Genomic DNA, 23,688 nt, shown 5'->3' on the forward strand with positions numbered 1-23,688 from the left:
GGCAGGGGACTGGACTCAATGACCTTTCAAGGTCCCTTCCAGTTCTATGAGAGAGAGAGATACCTATGTCCTGTCCTTTTTTAATGTGTTGAATAGGATTTTACATAACTACATAACCACCCAACTCAGGAAACTAATTGAGCTTGCTGCCCCCTTGAGGGACCACCAGCAAGACACCCTAAATCCCAGGCAGCAATCCAGAGAAGGACTGAGGCTGATCCTATGGGAGGAAACTTTGCATGTACTTTTTTAAAACAAAAACAAAAAAAGTACTATTCAAGTTATAATTTGTTATTATGCTATACTAGCTTCCATGCTGGGTGCCCCACAGCAGCAGCTATTGTAGGCTGATGTGAGATAGAAGGCTTTCTGGCTGAGGTCAAAATCTCCCTCCTACCCTCAGCACAAACTGTCCATTTTCCGCCATGCCTCCTGCCCCCACCCCCTCCAACCCATTCACTGTTCCAAAATGGTGGCTACTGAAGCCGGGTAACTGGCCTCCAATCTCAAGCTAAAGCCTCAACTAGCTATCATTTTTGGGCCCGCACTGATATTATATATATATATTTTCCTCTTCCCTCAGATGTCTGACCCAATACCACCCCACCCCCGCTCCAAACTCCATTTGCCACCTCAAAATGGCAGCCAGCAGCATGGCACTGCTACAGTCTCTCCCTCACCCCATCCCACAGCAGATTCAAAAAAAGAAAAAACATTTTTCTGTGAAAAATGCAGAAGTTTATTGAAACACTGATTACATGAAAAGAAGCACTCTCTTTTCATAAGATAGACCTTAAAAGTCCATGCCCAAAACTATAAAGAGTACAACTCCCCTGTAAAAGCTCAGTAATATGCATTCTTACAGATTGGTAACTGTGAATGCTTCAAACAATCATTGCAGAACCCTGTCTATTTTACTCTGTACTTTCAACATGTCTTCAGATAAGAAAGCAAAAACTAAAGCTAAGAAATTGTTCCATTTTTGTTCAGAGACTAAGGAATAGCTGCATAGCCTTCCCCAATGGTATAGTGTGCAACTCCTTTCCACTCCAGCAACACTTCTAGAGGGACCATCTTAGTGAATAACTTCACAGTGTATCTCCCTGGTCTGCCCTTTCCCTTTTTGAATATGATCTTTCTCTGCATCCCAGTCACCTGCCTCAATGCAATATCATCCAGAGTCAGTACAGCCTTCTGGTGATGTAGAGGGAATTATTATGCAGCTTGTTTATTATGCAGATTCTCCCTGCTAACCCCTCCAACATCAAATAAGCACCTCTAAAGGCACTGCAAAGCAAGAACAAGAACACAATTCCCAATCCCAACCTCCTTTCCCTTCCCTGCACCCTTACCCTCAATCCTCCAAGGCACAACAGCAAAGCCACACAGCATACAATTTTTCTTATTAAAGCTAACATGAAAAAATTATATAATATATAGGTTGAAAAAAGTGTGTTTGTACATCTGGATCTACAGTAGAGTCGCATCTTACGCGAGGGTTAGGTTCTGAAGTCAGTGCATAAGGCGAAAATCGCTTCTAGTCAAACACTCATTGAGTGGAATGGCAGGCAGAATCGTCCGCACTACAAGTACTGTATTTAAATTGTTATTTTTCTCTTTTTTTTTTTTGTTTTTGTTTTGATGAGCATGTATACTAAAAATCGAGTAGGTTAAATGCACTTATAATGAGACTCCACTGTAGTGCTTAGATTATTCACACATACAAAATTTTTGAAGTCATAAGATACATATATTACATAATCATCAATAACACAGTTTAGGTGAATGAATTAAAGAATACAGTTTAGATATTTAGCATCCATGCATTCAGGTACATTATTGATGAAAAAAGTTATACAGAGAGTTGGTGTCGGAAAGCAAAATATAGCAATGAGTGAAGATTAAATTCTCAATTACTGAGGGACAGAGAAAAAACATTTCTCCATTTAGAGAGAAGACAACAACAGTCCATCGGGAAAGTATTTGAGTTACTTTCCCAGCTGCACTTCTCATTGGCACTCCAGCTCATCCCTCCTGGTATTGCCAATGTTCGGTGATGTGCTCTATGTAGATGTCCCTTGACCACCTAATGGCGTCCAACACCATGAGCTGCCGCATCAGCCGAGCATAGCATTGATCGACTCCACATTCACGTTCTCTCAACACTCGCTCATTACCGGGGTCTCATGCACCCAGGGCTCCAACAATCAGCACATGAATTTGGACCTTGTAGCCCCTAGCTCTCAGGGTGTCAGCCAGAGGGGCACATTTTTCCAGCTTTTGAGATTGGGAGTCATGGAAAGCTGGGTTCCTGTTTTCAAAAGGTACCGTGACGTCCACTATGATGTTCTTCTTTCAGTCCTCGTTGGTTATGACGATCGCAGTTGGCTGTCGGTTCAGAGAATGGTGGAGTTCACGGTGACATTCCCTATAGACATGGGGTAGTGTCTCGTTGGCATGGTCGTACTTCCTGCGTCGCTTGTTCTGATTCCTGTGGCAGATGGCTCCGTTCAGTGGGACACAATTGAGACAGGCCCGGTGGATAAACCTCCAGTCGGCAAATCAGGTAAAGTTGCCCTCGCGGAGGAAGTGGTTGCTGGTGTCCCACTTGCATGTCACCTCAAAGGCCTTGCCCTGGTTTGGCTTCTGTTTCAGGTTTTCCACGTATTGGCAGCAGATGGCATCCTTCAGTGTCCTCTCCAGCATGATTCTAGCTCTCAGAGTGATGATGGTGTGCTCTGTGTTCTTCACCACTGGCACCAGGACTCTCAGCTCCCAATGCACACATTGCTTACTATCTCAGAGGTTCCCCCAAGACTTGGAAGAATCTCAGGAAGGTAAAACCAGAAATGCATGAAAACGCTATCACAGCCTCTCTAGAATATGAACAACACTCCTTTCTCATTTTTTAATGCCCCAAAGCTACAGCACCTGCACTGGCCAGACCCTCAAAGACAAGGCCCTTGTCAATGGCTCAGTGGCTGGCAAAACCTGAGGGAAAGAAAACTGAAAATTTGTGACAAAATCTTCATAGATATCATTAGAGAGTCTCCACTCCCCCTCCAACCCCCCCAAAAAAAAGAGACGAGAAAAGAGATGGAGGCAGTATCTGAGGCCAGAAAGTGAATTTGACAAGGAACTCTCCAGGCAGTGGCAATGGACAGCATGGCAGTTGCACTGCCATGGCTGAAGTCAGTATGGAAAAAGACAGGGAGATGGCAGAGGCAACTCCTGAAGAAGACAGGAAGTCAAAAGGCCCCATTACAGCACGTTACTATCAGGGCAGCAGGCAATACAATACTGCAAACCAGCATCTAGCCAAGTTATGTAGGCCACGGACAACACTGGCTACTGGGAACAACTCCTCCACACTGCAGTCCCACAGAACTGCTCCCAGAAGCCACTCCCCTCTCGGACGCCAGCTCAAGGCACAGAGAACAGGGCACCTGGCACCCCCGTTCTTGAGCTCTCTATCACCCCAGGTAACTTCTGAGCCTCGGCACTCCACTTCAGAAGAAGCAGAGCCTAGCTGTTACTCGGCTGTGACTTGAAGTCCCCCTACTTCTTGTACTGTTCCCTGCACTGAACTGCTGCACTTTACTGTTTTGTTTCACTGCTAATTTAATGAAAAGATTATTTGTCATTAGATAATTGTTATGAAATACATTTATTAAATAACCTGACAAATAAAATTTTAAAGAAATCAACAGTTCCTTTTACACAGAAAATAATTACATTTGCACTAATTCATCAGGGGTTTGCAACCACATGCATGCAAACACACAAGGTGCAATAGGGACTGCCACAACACCGCATTTTCAACACCCATAACACACTACAATACAGCTTTGCAATTTCAGGCCTGAGGTTCAAAATAAGAGCAATCCCTGACACTATCATCCAAACTATTTGCATTTTGTTGTGGACGCTTTGCTAGCTTCTCAAGTGGCTGAGCAAATCTCTGCATCACCGACTCCCACCCATTGATAATGTTTTCTCCCGTACACTCACAAATATTGTGGAAAATACAACATTTGGGATTTTTTTTCTGCTGCTTCTAATCTATTCCACAAACAAAGCCATATCCCCTTCCAACAGCCAGATGCATTCTCAACTGTCTTTCTGCAACTATTGAGACAGTAGTTAACAGTTCCTATCTTCTAAGCAGCCAATTCAAAATGATCTGGACGAACTATAGAAATGGTCTGAAGTAAACAGAATTAAATTAAATAAAGACTAATGCAAAGTATTCCACTTAGGAAGAAACAATCAATTGTACAAATACAAAATGGGAAACGACTGCCTAAGAAGGAGTACTGCGGACAGGGATGTAAGTGTTATAGTGGATCACAAGCTAAATACGAGTCAATGGTGTAACCCTGTTGTAAAAGAAGCCAATATTATTCTGGGATGCATTAGCAAGAATGTTGTAAGCAAGATTTGAGAAGTAATTATTCCACTCTACGCCATGCTAAGGCATCAGCTGGAGTATTGTGTCCAGTTCTGGCCGCCATATTTCAGAAAAGATGGGGACAAACAGGAGAAAGTCCAGAAGAAAGCAACAAAAATTATTTTCTAGACCTTTAATAATCTGAGGAAAGATTGAAAAAACTGGGTTTGTTTGTCTGCAGAAGAGAAGACTGAGGGGAGACACGATACCAGTTTTCAAGTACATAAAAGATAGTTACAAGGAAGAGTGTGAAGAAATCTTGATCTCTATGGACAGAACAAGAAGCAATGAGCTGAAATTAGCAGAGGAGATTTAAGTTGGACATTAAGAAAAGCATCCTAATTGTAAGGGCAATTAAGCAGTGGAATCTATGTCATTGGAGGCTTTTAAGAACGGATTAGACAAACATGTCAGGAATGGTCTAGTTATTACGTACGCCTGCCTTGAGTGCAGGGGACTGAACTGGATCATCTCTTGAGGTCCCTTGCCGTCCTATGCTTCTATGAATGGCTTCACTAACCAGGGAAACAGAGGGTAAGCCAGGTCTCCCAGGATAAAACTGGAAGAAATGTCCACACTATTCCCAAGGCCAAGGAGTCTTATTTCTATCAATTTAAATACACCTAAATTTCAAAAGATCTTAACACTGTGAACTCTTCCAGACCACCCTGAAGTTATGTCTATAAACTTGCAATGGCAGTCAACAAGCCCTTGGAGCACCATTGAGAAATACTCCTTTCTATTTATGAATTTTGAGCCATGACTTGGGGAGGGAAAGAGGAGGCAAAGAGGCACATGGGCCCATCAGTTGTCCCAATACAATCTGAGAATCACATGAGCACAAAAAATCAATAACCTCCTGGGCACTATATCAAGCTTTATAACCCAGGGGAGCAGTATCTTTTCTATGGCATCACACACCTGCCTGACAATGGCCCCAATGGGTATGAAGCTTGTTCACATATATGGGGCACTGCAAGTTGGTACATTGCTGCTGCAGCTGCAGGGTCAGGTCAGCACATATCTCCAAAAAGGTTGGCTTCCCCAGCCAGGAAGTCTTTCACCAATGCTGGTCATCCCTGGTCTGCAGAACAATCATTTCCCAACAATCCATGCCCAGAAATAGTGCCGCTTGCTGTGAAGCTGCTCCAGGAACTGGTCCTCTACTCAGTTGCTCAGTGTCTTCCTTGTTCACTTCCTTGTTCTGCCACCACTGGAGATCCTCCTGCTGCTGGAGGAGCTGCTGCCACAGTGTCTGCTTGATGGTGTGTGAGGCAAAATCCAAAACTGAATTCATCCAGCTTTGAGTGCTAAAATACAGCCCAAGCAGGCTACGCATATATCAAGGTTGCCAGCATACTGGCGCTAAGCATTTTTGGGCTCAACAGCAATTCAAAAATGGTGCTATCAACACTTAAAAATGGCAGGGGTGGAGACAAATGAATCACAGGACTATTAAATATAATCAGAACCAGCCCTGCTATGCATCCCACAAAACACAGTGAGAAAAATAACAGAATGCACACTCAACAGCAAAGCAAAGGAGCACCTTTACAGAGTGCCATATGCACAGTTCGCAGCAAATCACTGCCAAGTGTACAGTGATGCTTGTTGACAGAGGCTACAGTAACTTGAGTGCAAGCTATTACTGCAGCTTCTGTAACATGTGTTACCTGACAGCAAAAAGCTATGAATTAAACCCCTCATGCAGACAAGCCCTTAAAATGTGGTTTGGGAATGTGACAAAGTTCCTCCTCTACTTGGTGGGTCCTGAGCTTATTGGCAGATTTTGCTCACCTCAGTGATCTTCCCCACAGTCTGGGTCAACTCCTCCTATGTCTGATCAGGAGTTGGGAGGTTTGGGGGGAACCTGGGCCAGCCCTCTACTCCAGGTTCCAGCCCAAGGGCCCTGTGGATTGCAGCTCTCTATAGTGCCTCCTGTAAAAGCTGCATGACAGCTACAACTCCCTGGGCTTCTTCCCCATGGCCTCCTCCAAACACCTTCTTTATCCTCACCACAGGACCTTCCTCCTGGTGTCCTCCAGCAGCACACCCTCTCACTCTCAGCTCCTTGTTCCTCTCGCTTCCAGCTCTTCACACGCACTTCCTCTTCTCTGGCTCCCCCCTGCCTGACAGGAGTGAGCTTCTTTTTAAACCTAGGTACCCTGAGTAGCCTGCCTTGATTGGCTGCAGGTGTTCTAATCAGTCGGTCTGCCTTAATTGGTTCTAGCAAGTTCCTGATTACTCTAGTGCAACCCCTGCTCTGGTCACTCAGGGAACAGAAAACTACTCACCCGGTGACCAGTATATTTGCCCTTCACAAGACTCCTGTACCCCACTGGTTTGGGTCTGTCACAGGAAAGAATGTCATGGTCACAAGCGTATCACATCTGATATGGAAATTATAAGCATTCATTAGTAAATTACATCAAATATCTCACATTCTGCAGCTATCTGTTCATAATGAGAAGCAAGAATAGCAATGACGACAGACAAGATAAACTGACAAGTTGGGGGAATTAACTGGGAAAATAGTCATCTCCACTGCTGCTCTACTGCTGGACAGAAGCAGAATTTCTGGAGCTTTCCTCTGATGTCAGATTTTTCAATCCTCTACTGCTATTGCAGGAAAGAGGAATCCACCAGTATGATTGGTGGACAAATTCCTAAAATAGTAGTCAGTCTGCTTCACTCATGAAACTAATGACAACAGTTGAAACTAGTATAATTCAGTGGTATACACACAAGTAGACTTAGTTCCATATAAACAAACCATTATTTGAAAGTAAATTTCTAACCAAATTCACATCTCAAATATTGAGAAAAGTCAGTCTGAATACAAAAAATATTAACTTACCAGCTTAATTGCCACATATTCATTTGTGTACAAATTTTTTCCTTAAAGAAAGACAAAAACAAGAATGTCAGACTCTGCCAGGAGTTGCTTTTAAAGATGCAGCATTGAAATAAATCCCTTTTGCCAAAAGCTACAACCATATTAAACATTAATGAGGCTCCACTATGCCTATTTGCTTCAGCAACTAAACACACTACTTGCCTAAGAGCTTATCGACAAAGTAACACTCAGGCTTGTGACCAGCCTAAATAGCACCCTAGGTAGTGCTTTCATTGTACTGAACTAACACATGACTAAAGAATTAATGGCAATTTACCCAACAGGTTGACAAAAGGGTGATTTCAACAATTAAATCGAAATATTCCTTTAACACATAATTGATTTTAAAGTGTATTTTATCAAAGATAAATTTGCAGTGTCAATACTGGCAGACCCCAAGTAAAGCAGAAACAGCTATAAAACTTACTCATTAACACAACTAACAAGATTTGCTACTGTTACTTTGAATCCAAAATTCCAGGCTGATCTCTGTTAAATACATGACTGAACAGATACCATCACAGAAAGAAAGAAAAAAACAATTCATGTTTTCAACACAGTAAGAAAATATTTATACAGAAAATAAATGAAACAAGCCTGTCTGAAGAACACATCAGTGTTATGCATGCCTAGATTAAGGAAATCAAATGCTGTTATAATTTTAAATCAGATTTAAGCATTTTGATTACAATTTAATATGGATTTTTTTTCAAATAAGAAAACTGCATTGATTTTTCTTTCCTGTGCAACCTACAAATTAAACAAACAACATGCACTGTTCGAACAGAAAGCTCAGAAAGAAGTTAACTGCAAGAAAGGGTACATTTGTGCTCTATTAACGCCTATTTTCAGTGATCTGTAACTCAGTGGAGGTTTAGATTTTTTTTAAAGCTAGTTTCCTCTTGCTATTTCTTTAAAAATATATTTAACTAAGCTGCTAAACTTTAGTAGCATAGATTTAAAGAAGTGAATTTAAATGGTTTTAATACTGTATTATCAAGAGAATGCATTTCACACAGGACATGCCCTGAAGAGCATCAAAAGCTGGAAATTTTGTTGAGACACAATATGGGTCACTGATCAATTGTACAGAAAGCACTGCAGGATTCCAAGCCTATTCTGTGGCCCTCAGTGACCTTACCTTGTTAGTTAGCACCAGTACCTAACATCTTTGTTACTATTTGGCAAAGGAAAGTTAGAAACTGGACAGACAGGAGGAAAGTAAAAACACTGAAATGGAGTAAAGAGGTAGTGAGAGAAAAAAGTCTGAAAAATTGATATTGAAGTGGAACAGTGGGGTGCATTTGATTACTATTCATTTCATGGAAAAACATGCTTGAAGAAAAAGTCCACAGCTATGACATTGAAACACTAAAATTTACTAGTGCAAATAATTTCAGATTTGGGATTTGTTTTAAAAGATGAATATTGGCCAATTGCATGAGGTAAACTAACAACGGTTGTAGTTTTGTCATGAAAAATTTTAACACAGTTAAGATAAGAGGATAAAAGCTCATTGTTAACCCATAAAACCACCTTTTGCCAATATTTTAGGGAGGTTTACTGAGGAGGAGTTTGCTATTTTAAAGATACCATCTATTTGAAAAATCGCATCTCAAATCAGGAAAATTTTGTATTAACTATTAATACAACAAACCTGGATGGTTATTATGGCGAAAAGACGACAGAATTATTTCACATTTTTCAGTTATTTCATATACAAAATGCTGTAAGATGCACATTTTCACTATTTTGTTGACTGTCAGTACTGAATTTTTTAATTCTCCACTAAAAATGTTGTGACAACTAATTATAGAATTATATATTTATCAGAAAATTGACTCAAATTAAATTGAAAAATTAATGTTAATTGTGTCATCATAAAATATATTGAACTTATAAAAGGCATCAGATTTGACAGCCCTGGAGAGTTAATTTCTCTCTCTTTAGGCACACGATGTACCATTGGCAGCGACAACAAAAGTTTTCTCTCATAGCATCATGGAGGCATGGTTAAGTTGAAAACAATAGGAACCGCAAATTAAGTCCTATTAAGAAAAATAAGACTGTATAATTTGTTGCAACTTGAAGACAGTATCTAGTGCTTACAGAGGCTAAAAACCCCAGCTCCCAAAAGTTTGTATGATTCTGAATTTTGCTGGTGGACCATGTGCCTGTAAGAGGAGGGGAGACCTGAAGTCTTTGTGGACTGATTTCCCTCTTGGTAACCTCTACTCCCCACACCCATTGGGAAGGGGGAAAGATTCCGAAGTCTGCAGAAACACAAGAGAATTTACCCCACATTATGGATTATATGGTAGGAGCCCTGTCATCACGCACTAGAACCAGTTAAATGCCTGGTATGTGAGAGCAGGGGAGTGGGCACACTGCCCAATGTTAAACTAATCCAGTTGTGGCCTACCACATAAATGCATCCATCGTGTCTGTTCATACGCTTGCATGTCCTGATCAATTTAACATGCCACTAACCACTACAAGCCATCATAAAGATATGGCAACATCTTTTTTCTCCAGCATGGACAGACCACAATAGCTTCCAAGTTGTTGCTAAGCTCAGTGGTTCTCAAACTGGGGGCCATGATCCCTTATGGGGTTGTGAGGTTATTACATGGGAGGGACACAAGCTGTCAGCCTCCACCCCCAAACCCTGCTTCACCTCCAGCATTTATAATAGTGATAAATATATATTTTTTAAAAGGTTATTTTAATTAATGGGGGGGGGGGAAATCTCACTCAAAGGCTTGCTGTGTAAAAAGGGTCACCAATACAAGAGTTTGAGAACCACTGTCTCCCATTTATCCCAGGTCTTAACTTTGTTGCTCTACATTGAGGCCTCAGCTACACTTGTGAGTTACAGCACAATAAAGCCACCCACAGCACTGTACCTCACTCCCCGGCCACACTAGCAAGGCACGTACAGCACTGTCTCTCCGCGGCTACAGCACTGCTGGTACTTCCACCTCCCCGAGAGGAATAAAGTTTATTGTGCTGCCGCTGCTGAGCTGTGGCCCCAGTGTGGCTGCCCAATGCGCTCTAATTGGACTCCAGGAGTATTTGGCAGTATCCCACAATGCCTGTTCTAGCCACTCTGGTCATCAGTTTGAACTCTACTGCCCTGGCCTCAGGTGACCAACCATCAGACCCGCCCTTTATATTCCCCAGGAATTTCAGAAATCCTCTTCCTGTTTATTCAGCCAGGCATGGAGTGCTATCAGCGAATCTCTCCAGGTGACCATGTCTCCACGTGCCAAGCAATCCCCAGTATGGAACAATGGCGAGTTGCTGGATCTCATCAGTGTTTGGTGGGAGGAAGCTGTGCAGTCCCAGCTGTGCTCCAGCCGTAGGAATTATGACACCTTTGGGCAGATATCAAGGGACATGATGGACAAAGGCCATGACCAGGATGCACTGCAGTGCAGGATTAAAGTGAAGGAGCTGCGGAGTGCCTACCGCAAAGTCCACAAGGCAAATGGACGCTCGAGTGCTCCCCTCGCGACCTGCTGATTCTACAAAGAGCTGGACGCGATACTTGCTGTGACCCCACCTCCACTTTGAGCACCACCATGGACACTTCAGAGCAAGAGGACGAAGAGGAGGAGGAGGAAAGTGGGAGTGAGGGTGCTGGGGCGGAGGGAGACGCCCCTGAACGCCTGGAGGCATGCAGCCAGGAGCTCTTATCAAACCAGGAGGCAGGCAGCCAGTCGCAGTGGCCAGTGCTTGGAGGAGGACAAACAGAAGAGCATGTTCCTGGTAAGCGGCTTTTTTTTCGGGAAGGAATTTTTTCGGTGCAGGCTCTTTGGGAGAGGAGGGTTAGGGCTGCATGCATGCCTAGATGCAGAATAGCACATTGATGTGGTCTATCACATCGCAGTAATCGGCCTTGGTAATCTCTTGGAAAGTCTCATCCAGAATGTGGGCAATGCGCTTGTGCAGGTTTCTTGGGAGAATCACTGTGGTCCTTGTCCCAGTCAGGCTAACGTGTCCACACCACTGTGCCATTGCTGCACACAGGCAAGCTGCATATGGGCCAGGGTGGAAGCCGCATTGCAGTAGAAAACCCTCCCTTGCTTCCCAGGTCACCCTCAGCAGCAAGATATCTTCCAGGACGAACTCCTGTGGAAAATGTTGGGACAGCGTTCAGCGTAGGTGTCCCCTGCAGCTGTTGGTTCTCCCCAAGGCACAGAAACCCAGAGGACAGTACAGCCGTGAAACAATCAGTCCCCTTTACTCACCATTTTGGGGCTCCCGTAGGTTATGTGCGCTCTCTTTGGGACGGCAAAATTATGCTATTGTGTTGACTGTGTGGGCCCTCCTTAAGTGCGGGGAAATCATTACTCTGTCTGGTATAAACAATGCTGCCTCTGTTAAGTGTTGCATTTTGCCTTTACAGATGCAACCTTGAGATCTCAGCCATCCATGTTATCACTGGCTGAGAGACTGCAAAGACTCAGGAAGAGGCCATGAAAAAGCAAAGACGACATACCGCAAGAAGCGATGCAGCAATCTCTTACAGAAAATCAAAAAGTGCAGGACTAGAGGGAGATCCAAAGCAGGAGCCTCCAGGAAAACGCAGCGCACTGGTGGCAAAGCACGGAGCACCAGCAGTAAAACATGAATCGGCTGATAAGCATCATGGAGTGCCAAGTGGACTCTACCCAGGTGCTTGTAGCCATGCAGGCGGAGCACAACACCTGTATCTTCACCACCCAGCCCTGAAAACTATGACACTTACCCTCTGCACTCAACCCCCATCACCATGCAGTATAGGCATCCTGAAGTGCAGCAGTCATTGCACAGCACTTCAGATAGGACATCCGCAAATCTGTAATTGTACTGTTCCCCACCCCACCTCCTTGCCCTTTCTGATGCCCAAGCAGTTGTGTTTCTTTTCAAGTAAATGAATTTTCTTTTCAATAAATAGATTTTTTGGCTTTGAAAACATTCTTTATTATTGTATAAAGTAAAAGTTACTTTAGCCCAGAAAAGAAACAGGCACTTCAAGTCAGCTTAGCAAACAGATTCCTACTAACATTGGAACCACTGCACTGCACTCCCGTGCAGGGCACCAGATATTACTGCTGGTTTTCAGCCTCAAATTGCTCCCTGAAGGCATCCCTAATCCTTGCAGCCCCACGCTGGGCCTCTCTAATAGCCCTGCTCTCTGGTTGTACAAATTCAGCCTCCAGGTGTTGAACCTCGGAGGTCCATGCCTGAGTGAAGTTTTCACCCTTCCCTTCACAAATATTATGGAGGGTACAGCACGCAGATATAACCGCAGGGATGCTGTGTTCGGCCAAGTCCAGGTTCCCATACAGCAATTGCCAGCGGCCCTTTAAATGGCCAAAAGCACACTCCACAGTCATTCGGCACCGACTCAGCCTGTAGTTGAACTGTTCTTTGCTGCTGTCAAGGCTCCCTGTGTAGGGTTTCATGAGCTACAGTATTAATGGGTAAGCGGGGTCTCCAAGGATCACAATGGGCATTTCAACTTCCCCACTGTGATCTTCCGCTCTGGGGAAAAAGTCCCGGCCTGCAACTTCCTAAACAGGGCAGTGTTCCGAAAGATGAGTGCGTCATGCACCTTTCCAGGCCAGCCTGCATTAATGTCAATGCAAAGCCCACAGTGATCCACAAGTGCCTGGAGCACCATAGAGAAATACCCCTTCCGATTAACATACTTGGATGCCAGGTGGGGCGGTGCCAGAATAGGAATATGCATCCCATCTATCACCCCTCCACAGTTAGGGAAACCCATCTGTACAAAGCAATACACAACGTCCTGCACATTATCTAGAGTCATGGTTTTTCTCAGCGGGATGCAATTAATGGCCTTGCAAACTTGAATCAATACAATTCCAATGGTCGACTTTCCCACTCCCAACTGGTTCACGACCGATCAGTAGCTGTCTGCAGTTGCCAGCTTCCAGACTGCAATAGCCAACCACTTTTCCACTGGCAGGGCAGCTCTCAATCTCATGTCCTTGTGCCGCAGGGTAGGGGCGAGCTCCTCACACTGTCCCAAGAAAGTGGCTTTTCTCATCCGAATGTTCTACAGTTACTGCTTGTCATCCCAGACTTGCATGACAATGTGGTCCCACCACTTAGTGCTTGTTTCCCAAGCCCAAAAGAGGAGTTCCACAATGCTGAGCATGTCTGTCAATGCCACAAGCAATTTCACATCACACACATTACGCGACTCGATATCATCAGAGTCCTCACTGTCACCTTGGATCTTAAGGAATAGCTCGACTGCCAAACATGACCTACTGGCGAGACTCATCAGCATACTTCTCAGCAGTTCGGGCTTCATTTCCCACAGACCGAAAAGGAACACAGGTCGCACTGCACAGAAACCATTGAAAGATGGCATTGAAAGATGGTGCCAAATGTGGACAGAAACACAGGGATTGCTGGGATGAGAAGTGATGCATTACGGAGCGTTGGACAGGACTGGAATGCCCCGCACACACACCCCCTTCCCACAACCCACGGGGCCAGAATGGGACGAGATGTTCTGTGGGATAGCTGCCCATAATGTACCACTCCCAATGCCGCTGCAAGTGACACAGATACGGCCACAACAGTGCGATGGCAATTGTCAGTGTGGACAGACTGCAGCGCTTTCCCTACTCAGCTGTACGAAGGCAGGTTTAACTCACAGCACTGTACATCTGCAAGTGTAGTCATGGCCAAAGACTCCAATCCTGTAAAGATATATGTATGTGCCTCAACTTTACGACTTGTAAGTAATTTCATTGAGATGTATAACATTACGCACATGCATAAGTCTTTGTAGGATGGGGGCCTAAATTATCTGTCACCACATTCATACATGCAAAATTCTAAGTGTCAAATAATCATAGGCTTTTGTTTTAAATTAAAGCAGAGTCTATGACAAATGTAATTTTAATCATAACTTTTAATGTGAATGATCTACAAATGTAAATGATTTTATACAACACATTCTGATAAGTAATGCTCACAGAGTGCAGCCGATGGGTTTTTTTAGTTTCAATCTCATACTCATCTATGTCTAAAATCAGCGGATTATCCACTGCTAGCTTTGCATGTTATGCACACTTGCAAGTTGAGCTGCTGAGACAGAAGTTGACTTCTCTATTACCTTCAGCAGCTTTCACACCTAGGAAATCCCAATCACCTCAAGCAGCAAAGTAAAAACTTACAAGTGCTGAGTCTATTTCTCCCTGCTTCCATTCTACTTACTAGGAAAACCAAAACTTTGTAAGAATATATCAAAACAGATAAACAATAATAAATATACATTTATATGACAGATAACAGGTTCCTACAGGCTATGTCAAATTTCACAGAACTTATTTCTCATTTCTGTGTTTATCAAAAAAGGAAAAGAGACCAGACAAAAAAGTTCTGTTATGAAATGTCTGGAAAAAAAATAAAAAATAAAAAAAACACTTCCTGAATTTCTTATATAGTTGTCTTAACAAATGGTATTTAAGAGAGTTAATACACTGGTTCAATTTAGTTCATACTATGTATGAAATCCATTGGAAAAAATCTAGCAAAAAGAGAAGTTAAGGATAGAGTTATAGCCTAAATTCTGAACTTCATAGGTATGAGGACAAATTTAGACCCTCAATATTATTTTATCTGTTTTATTACAGCCACAAATGATTAGAACGCAACTAAACACATAGTGTTTCCTGCTGAGAGTGCAAAAGAGGAAGGGGGAAAAAAACAGTAACATATCTGAATTGTAGTTAAGTCACTGGATAATCTAGAAGTGCATACAGTATACCTAAAGTTTATAAGCGCTTAGTTGAATAAACAGATTGGAAAATGAAAACATTGAGAAAAATGCACTCTTGGACTCAAACCAGAGCAACGTGCTTTACAAGGATTGGATATTGTTACAGAAGCTATCCTCCTCATGACAAAAAAAGTGGTCCCCTATTCTGCCCTGCAGTGTTCATTCATAGATTGTCTATATTCCATAGTATCCTTCAGAAAATAAGTTGGCCTGAACAGTTTGCAAGTGTCAAACAGAGTGCATGCTTGTGTCACGGCTGAGCACAAAACGGGTTGTTGTTTTTTTAATACTAGTATTGCACTAACTGCACAGTCAAGTTCAATCTGAGATACCTAGAACACAAAAGCTATTGTACAAAACCAAACTATTTTACTTAAGCTAGATTTTAAAAAATTAATACCCAAGAGTGTACCTAAGGCAAATAAAATAACTTGTAAACACTGCAACCTTTATAAAGTTCAACTCAACCATTTAATACAAGTGCTTAAATATACAAGATGTCCATTTTACATAAGTGTAGATCTCTGTTTATTCTTCCCTTGGGTCAGAAAGTTGTGAATTTAACTTAGTCTGAAACAAAAGCGTTCACACGTTCAGCATAGTAATACTGTAGACAAAGTAATGACTTCAATTGACATACTCAACCAAATTATTTACTTGTTTTACACACACAGAGTGAGAGAGAGAGAGCGCGTGCGCACATTAAAGCCTAGGTAATTCTGTAAGAAAAAATATTTCAAGAAGTGTGATGAGATGTTATCTCTGCAACACTAAAAAATTTGATTAATAGGAAAAATAGTATATATGGAAGGTAAACATATTGTGACTGTCTAGTTTGCACGTACATCTTGAATTAGATAGAGTGGAATAAGGAATACCAGTCTTACCTAATCGTAGTTCTCCAAAATTACCACATCCAATTTTTTTGCCAACTCTAAAGTTAGGTCCAACCATTAACACTCCAGAGTTCGAAGAGCCAGTGCCACGTGGATTGTGACCTGAACGCCCACTAGGCCGTGCCATTCTATCATCTGGTTTGTCCTTGTCTTTCTTTTTACCATCCATATCAAGTTTACGGTACTCCACTTTGAATTTTTTTTTTTAAATCAAGACAAGCAAACTCAAACGGGATAATGTGAGAATGGAATCATCACTAGTTAAGTGCTCCAGCTGGTTAATCAGTCACTAAATTGTAGTTGGTAAGTAGTCAATGGCTGCATATTCATCCCATTCGCAAAATAGTTTTCCTTGGTAGTCTTTGAAGCAAAATATATACTCAGTGTGTATCCTACCAACAGGATTTACAGAGACTCTGTAAATGAAAAAGAAAATTAAACAGAATATGTATATTTGGAACAAGGTATCTTCCTAGAGTGTCACATGATTAAAGTATAATAAATAGAACTTTTTAATATACCCTTGTTGCACAACATTACCACAGTGACTAATTTTTGCCCTCAGATTCATATACGCAACTCCAAATGATTTCAATGGGAGTTGCGCAGAAAAATCTGAAAGCAGAATTTTAATACAGATTGTTAAGTAATACGTTACTTTTTGCAAAAACATATCCAGCCTGAACTATCTAGTGTACAAACTTGATACTGCAATTTAAAGAACGTCCAACAAATCTCAAAATCAGTTATGCCAGTTTTGAATGGGGAAGAAATTCACTTATTTCTCAAAAGTTATAAGCAACTGATGCAACACTTCAGGCAAACACCATATACACTCATTCTCTGAAGCTGATAAACTCATTCAATTTAAAAGGGAAAAAAAAAGATTCAAAACTACAATTGTTTCTTTTCCTTTTTCTGAATGGTAAGACATCTTATTTTTGATGCTTAATGTAAAGCTTAACAAAGAGTGTCAAATACTTTTAATATATTGTTCTCTATTATTTCTAGTATTGGCTGCTTTGAAAATAAAACCTATTTCCTTACCAACTTTATCTTTTATTATTAAAGAAATAGTTTTGTCATCACACACTTTTTTGGTTCAATTCACTTCACTGCGTAGGCACTATTCAAACAAGAATCTTATCAAAAAGGATATTATGTATTAGTGTACTGCTGTCATAAGTCCAGTAGAAAGATCAAAAAAGGACTTTGTTTAGTCCCTACATGAATGGCAGCTATTGTTTGCTATTTCAATCACTTGATAAAAGTCATTTAAAAACCCCAAAGTTCAGATGACATTTACCCACCACATTCCAACAATCTTAGAGAAGGTAAAATTCTGGTCCCAAGACTATTTAACAATATCCTTTGACATATATTCTATTTTAAATGTTAGGATTACCTGGAAGTTAAACCCAAGATGTCTCTTTTTAAAGCAAACTTTATAACTATTACATTCTAAAACATATTGGTTTTAGAATATTGTTCTTTAACTTACCTCATTTTCAAACACCATTTTAGCAGAACAGATGTCACATTTTTCATCTGCTTCTGGCATATACAAAAAGTAACACTATGTTCTGTTACACTAAACCAACATGACAACTATCATAATGCTACAAAATCAAAGTGCAAGTACAGAAAGGAAGAGCCATATTGCCGTTCTCTGCCTAGATGGTACAAGAGTGCAAGGGAGAATGCCCTTCCCACTGTTGACCTCTGCCAATAAAATCATGGTTGTTTCTGATATGATCTTAACTGGTGGCTTTAAGCACCAATCTATCAGCAATTGGGCTGACCATGTCAACTCAGAGAGAAGTACATAAGACATGGACAGCTTGGGGAAAATACCAGATAACCTAACTCTCAAGAGTACCCATGAGAGTATAAAAGACATCCTCTGCGACCAGGAATAAAACAAAGGCCTATTTCCAATCTGCTTTTCTAAAACATTAGATACTCAGAGTGGGTCTTGGCTTCATTAAGAAAAGCCCAAAAGGATTTGGGCAACAGTTCATACCACCATAGAAGCATAAGGTCATTTTGGGTCAGCATTTAAGTGTAGTCTGCAAGGTTATTCCTGTTCATGTCTTTTGCCATAGGTTATCTGGAGCAACTGTGGAAAGTCTAAGGTAACAGAATTTGGGGAGGGGGAAAGCAAAGGAGAAACTGACAAAACATGATTCGTTTATCACCACCTTCAACCACATCTCAGTATAGAAACTGGAGAAATGCCTCAAACAAAATCAACAAATTCAATCCAACACCCCCACTAGATAGGCTATGTAAACTCCACTGCTCAAAGAATGTGCCAAGCACTTGTCATAGACAAAGGAAAGAATGATTACTTACCCTACAGTAAATTGTGGTTCTTTGAGATATTTTAGTCACTGCGGGCACACAATTGCATCACACCACGAAGCTAAATCTTTTGCACAGCCACGTCCATCAGGGTCACGCATACACCTATGCCTCCTCATGCTAACGTGCACAAGCATAAAGCATGGAGTGGCCACAACCTTCCCTCAGTTTCCTCACAATTCAAAGTCAATATTAGCTGAGGACTCCAAAAATGGATCTGGAGGGTTACAATGTCCACACTAACTACATCTCCATCTCCAAGAACCACAGTTACTGTAGGGTAAGTAAACATTCTCTTCTTCAAGTGTGTGTCAGTGTGGGTCCCATTGTAGACATCTGGCAAGCAGTGTCCTCTTCAGTATGGCAGTAATATGGAATACCAGCTGCATCAGAGCCCTGAGGAAAAAAAATCAACTAACTCACCTGTTTAAGTGAAATTCAGACACCACATTGGGAATTTACTCTGCACTTCTCAGAACCACCCTGTTCTTGGGGGTACAAGGAGTATGGGGATTAGACTGTGCATACCTGAAACTTGTTTGCTCTCCTGGCCAAGGTGATAGCCACTAGAAACACTGTTTTAAGGGTTACCTGATGGAGGGAGCAACTCCACGTGGGACTCCATCAGCTTCAGAAAGACAATGTTGAGGTCCCATGCAAGCTGTTATCAATGGGTAGGCATGCATTAGACCGTTGAGGAATTTCAATATGATTGGAAAAGAGAAGACCAAGACCAACTGTACCAGAAGATGGCACACTAATATTACTTCTAGTGTGCCCTGAAACAGTCTGGACTCTCTGGTCTGATCAACTGCAATAAGCCATCTAGAATTTTAGTTATCAACACTTGTTCAGGCACTAGGCTATATTGGGTCTTCGATATGGAAAAATCTCTTCCACTTGAAAAAGTAAGTCTTTTTGTGGATTGATTCATACTTTGTGCCAGGATGTCCTGAACATGCGAAGCGCAGTCCTTTTCCAAGGTATTCATCCAGTCAGCATTCAGTTAGTTGTAATGATGTGGATCTGGATGCAACACTTGTCCCTGGTTCTGCGACAACAGGTCTAGGAGCCTGATTTAGGGGCCATGGGAATGTGTTCACCAAGTTCATCACCAGAACTTTCTCAGACAGTAGGCAGCTATGAGGATGAGTCTGGCCCAAGCAGTCATCCAGAGGATTAACACAGAGAAAAGGCATACAGCAGCCTTTATTTCTACTGGAGTAGGAAGGCTTCCAACCAGGATTCCAGACTTATGCAGACTTGGGAACAGAAGTTGGGACACATTGCATTGTTTCTGTTGGCACACAGATCTATTACTAGGATTCCTGTGTTGATGAAATAGCAGTTTGTGAGGGACTGCAGAAATAACCACTTGTGATTGTAATTGTCGACTGTTCAGGAAATCCACTGAATTGTTGCTGTTCCCCAGGAACTGCAAGGCTGTCCGGATTAAGTCATGCAGGCAACACCAGTTCTATAGTATGACTCCCTCTCTGGACTGCAGGGAGTGGGGGATGAGAGGACCAAAGGTGCTGCCCCTTTGTTTCTTTTATGGTATATTGCCAATGTATTTGTCAGTATCAATACTATCAATTGCCAGAAGACCAGGAGGAATACTGCACACACTAGCCTGATGGCTCTGAGTTCCAAGACTTTCATGTATAGCCTCATGTCTTCTAAGGGTCATCCCATTTTGGACATATCCATCACTAATATTCCAGACAATGAAGGGATCTTGAATGGTACTCCTTTGCTGACATTGCTACGGTGTAGAGACCAAGACAGTTCCCTGAGGATGTGAGATGAAGTCACAACTGTCTTGCTCATAATGCTTTGCCAGGGAATAGACTGATCTGACACAAAATCATAGGGATCTCAGGAAAAGCCTGGCAAGCAGTGTGTCACATATGTACAGATGGTCTAATAATGTGAGGTAAGTCCATACTCTCATAATAAGGCAAGCAATCACCTCATTTATTAACAACTGAAACGAGAGTAATCTATCTTGAGGTAAGTATAACCTAGCTGTCAGAGTGAATTCTGAGTCCTATAAATTACTGTTCTGTGATGAGAGAATTTCTCAGATTACTAGGAGGTTCAAATGGGGCAATTGCCAAGGCTTGTCAGAGTTTCCTGATAAAATTCAGCTATGATCAGCCAGTTGTCTAAGTACAGGCAGACAAAGATAACTTGATTCTTCAGGTGCTCCGCCACAAGAGTAAGGCCCTTGGTAAAGGCAAATACTTTGGAGAGCCCAAAGGGCAGTACCTTGGACTGATGGATTCAGCCCCACTGTAAATTTGACGAACTTCCTGTGGGCCAGGTGATGGCAATGTGAAATACATGTCTTGCAAGTCAAGAGCCACAAACCAGTCCTGTACCTGATGCAATGGAATGATGGAGATAAGTGTTACCATCCCTGAATCTGAGGTGGCATGTGTATTTGTTGAGTCTCCTCAGATATAGAGTAAGACAAAGTGTCCCTTTCTTCTCTGGAAAAGGAAATGAGAGAAGAAATCCTTGCCCTCTATTGAGAATCTTCTTCAATTGCTCCAAGACTGAGCTACAAGGCTACTTTTTGTAAAAGGTTCTCATTAGAAGGATCCTTAAAAAGGGATGGGAGGGCGGGCAGTAGGGTTTAGGGGTATGGAAAGGAATTGGATGGCGTAGCCATGGGTAACAATGTCTAGTATCCATTTGTTAGCCAAAATCTCTGCCCAAGTCCAATAGAAAGGGGGCAGGAGGGAGAGTTTCCAAAAAGTCAACTGTAGGATCTTGGTCTTAGCATGGCTCCTGACAGTCACAGGAAACGAGTTCTCTGCCTCTGAGGGGACGGTTACCAGACTGGGTTCCAGCTTCTTGAACAGCGTATCTTCGGTGGTCACCTGTACCTTCTTCGGGATGTATCACAGCTGTAGCCAAGATGCCCAGACCATCAAGATAGCATGGCAGGCCAGAGTTTAAACCCCAAGGACTTAGCATCTGCCTTTAATGATTTTGCCCTGCCGTACAGGAAGTTTCCCGTTTTCTCTCTTCTATTATCTTTTTTTTTTTTTTTTGGGGGGGGGGGGAGGGCAAGAGGAGAACATTCAACTACAAAGAAGTACAGAAGTGCAGAGTATTTCTTCAGACAAATGTGAAGCTTGGACAAATACCTGTGAGAGTCAAGCACAGCCCAGGTTCTGTCCCACTACCACAAGTAGTAAGAACAGGGGTTCTCAAACTTTTGTATTGGTGACCCCTTTCACACAGCAAGCCTCTGAGTGCGACTCCCCCTATACACTAAAAAGACACTTTTTAATATGTTTAACACCATTACAAAAACTGGAGACAAAGTAGGGCTTGGGGTGGAGGGTGACAGTCATGGAACCTTCATACACACACAAAACAGATATGTTTGAATATATCAAAGTAATTTTAAAATGTATTTCCTTAATCTAGCATAACCTCATCTTGGTACTTCTCTGACAAAAGGAAAAAAGTTGTGAGGAACACAAACATAGGTCTAATATTCAACAGTAGAAAAGACTATTTTTGCTTTTTAAAAAAAAGTGTCAAATGTCAATTATTTATACATGCATGAACAGGATAGTCAGAAATTCTACTCTAAAAATTATGTCGAAGACAAACTTTGTTCAGCCACAAAGATCAAGAAAATATTCCTCTAAGAAAATGAGACAGCTAATTTAATTATTTTTCTGACTCTACCGCCATTTTCTGCCTGTTGATAGAAAAATTCTTACTAGTGAAACAAGCACACAGAAGAAGCCAAGGGGGGTCAAAGGAATGACTAGAAAAAGACTGTGCGCTTACAGCTACCAACATTAGTGCCATTCTAACCAATCCTTGTTGGAATAGCTGTGTCTAAATAAAGGAGGTCCCAGTATCAACATCAGAACATTTCAGATTTCAGCCTTAAAGAAAAAAAAACAATATTAGCATGAAGCTTCAAAAGTGGGACCACATACAGAGACGCTACAGCATGCTAGTCAGATATGTCTTTTTACAATTAAACAGCCACAATCCCCAAGGCAACAGACAAGTAACTGTATACTCAAAGATAAATAAATATATTGGTGAAAATTTGGATGCGCTTTCACAGTCTGATCAGCAGTTAGATAGCATACAACGTACTAATTTTTTGGTTAATGCTGCCACCATTCACAGAATTGTAAGAATCACATGTTTAAACTTGTAGGATATTTAGTGAGCAAAATGATTACTAAATATTTTTCTAAAATATAACATTAAAATTAATTCTTCTGTTGATCCAGTGTACATAGGACACACACATTTCCATTGAAATACCTTTTAAAAGTATTTCAATTGAATGTAAATCAAAGAATAATAGATCAGCAACTACAAGTTTTAGTTTTCCAAAAATTATCTCAATTATGTGACAATTTATGGGCTTGTCACTTTTCCTTTGTTGACTCAACAGATGTTACTGGATTCCTACTGCAGAGACACAGAAAGTTCTTTTAATATTTAACAATGATAGTATTACTGTCAGAAAGGAAGACACCCACCCCTCTTATGTAAGCCTCTTCTTTCTGGTCTTGAGTATAATGTTCCACTTTGCTATACTATACAATTTTCATATAATCTGAAGTAAACAGAATATTTGGGGTGTTTTTTGCCAAGAACCCCCTCTATAACAAATTGTGGATCATGTCACCCTCACATACATAATGTGGTATTAGAATTCACAAATCACACTTACCCAAGAAAGCGGTACACTGTTCATGGCAATGCCTTTTCTTCACCATAATGTTCACGTTTTAGATGTAAACAGCATGCTAAAAGTAAAGAAATACATATGTAATACTGGCACTCATTCATGCATGTAAACATTTCTGATGTTTTACTCAGATTTTATATAAATTAAAGATTTAGTACTGTTGTTTTTCTAAATGAAAGTAGAAAGCAAGCTTCTATTAATATTGTACGTGTGAGTGTGTCCTATATATACCAGAAGCCTTCTAAATATAAAGGAAGTCATACCCTTCACCAAACTAAGCGTACCCACTAAAATGACTGAGATTAAGAGAGGGTAAAGGGATAATTCATACAAGCAAGATGATTACAAAAGTATGGAAGTGTCTTATAAATTACATTTGCTACTTTGTTTGTGTGTTTTGCTGGATTTGCTACACAACTCATCCCACTCTTCTGCCACCACAGCAATTTCCTGTTAGGTTTTTCACTCTCCCTCTACACAAACAAGCAACTCAACCAAATAAAAACAGATAACTTGATTAGTTTGTTT

General features: G+C 41.5%; 1 protein-coding gene across 7 annotated transcripts in view; it reads right to left on the minus strand.

Annotated features, from left to right (window-relative positions):
• Positions 1–23,688, minus strand: part of CSNK1G3 (casein kinase 1 gamma 3) — a 140,919-nt gene that overhangs the window by 99,110 nt on the left and 18,121 nt on the right. For 5 of the 7 annotated variants that reach the window (XM_030565969.1, XM_030565968.1, XM_030565967.1 and 2 more), the window contains exons 1-3: positions 23,143–23,218; positions 16,044–16,468; positions 7,308–7,348 (exon numbers count right to left, since the gene is read on the minus strand). In XM_030565969.1, the coding sequence (XP_030421829.1) occupies positions 7,308–7,348; positions 16,044–16,221 (219 nt within the window). In that variant the 5' untranslated portion in view covers positions 16,222–16,468; positions 23,143–23,218. Of the gene's footprint in view, positions 1–5,371; positions 5,827–7,307; positions 7,349–16,043; positions 16,469–23,142; positions 23,219–23,688 lie in introns of those variants that run through there. The other 2 variants (XM_030565971.1, XM_030565973.1) reach the window with 2 other exon arrangements.

Source organism: Gopherus evgoodei, chromosome 6, assembly GCF_007399415.2.
Source record: "Gopherus evgoodei ecotype Sinaloan lineage chromosome 6, rGopEvg1_v1.p, whole genome shotgun sequence".
In the NCBI taxonomy this organism is placed as follows: Eukaryota; Metazoa; Chordata; order Testudines; family Testudinidae; genus Gopherus; species Gopherus evgoodei.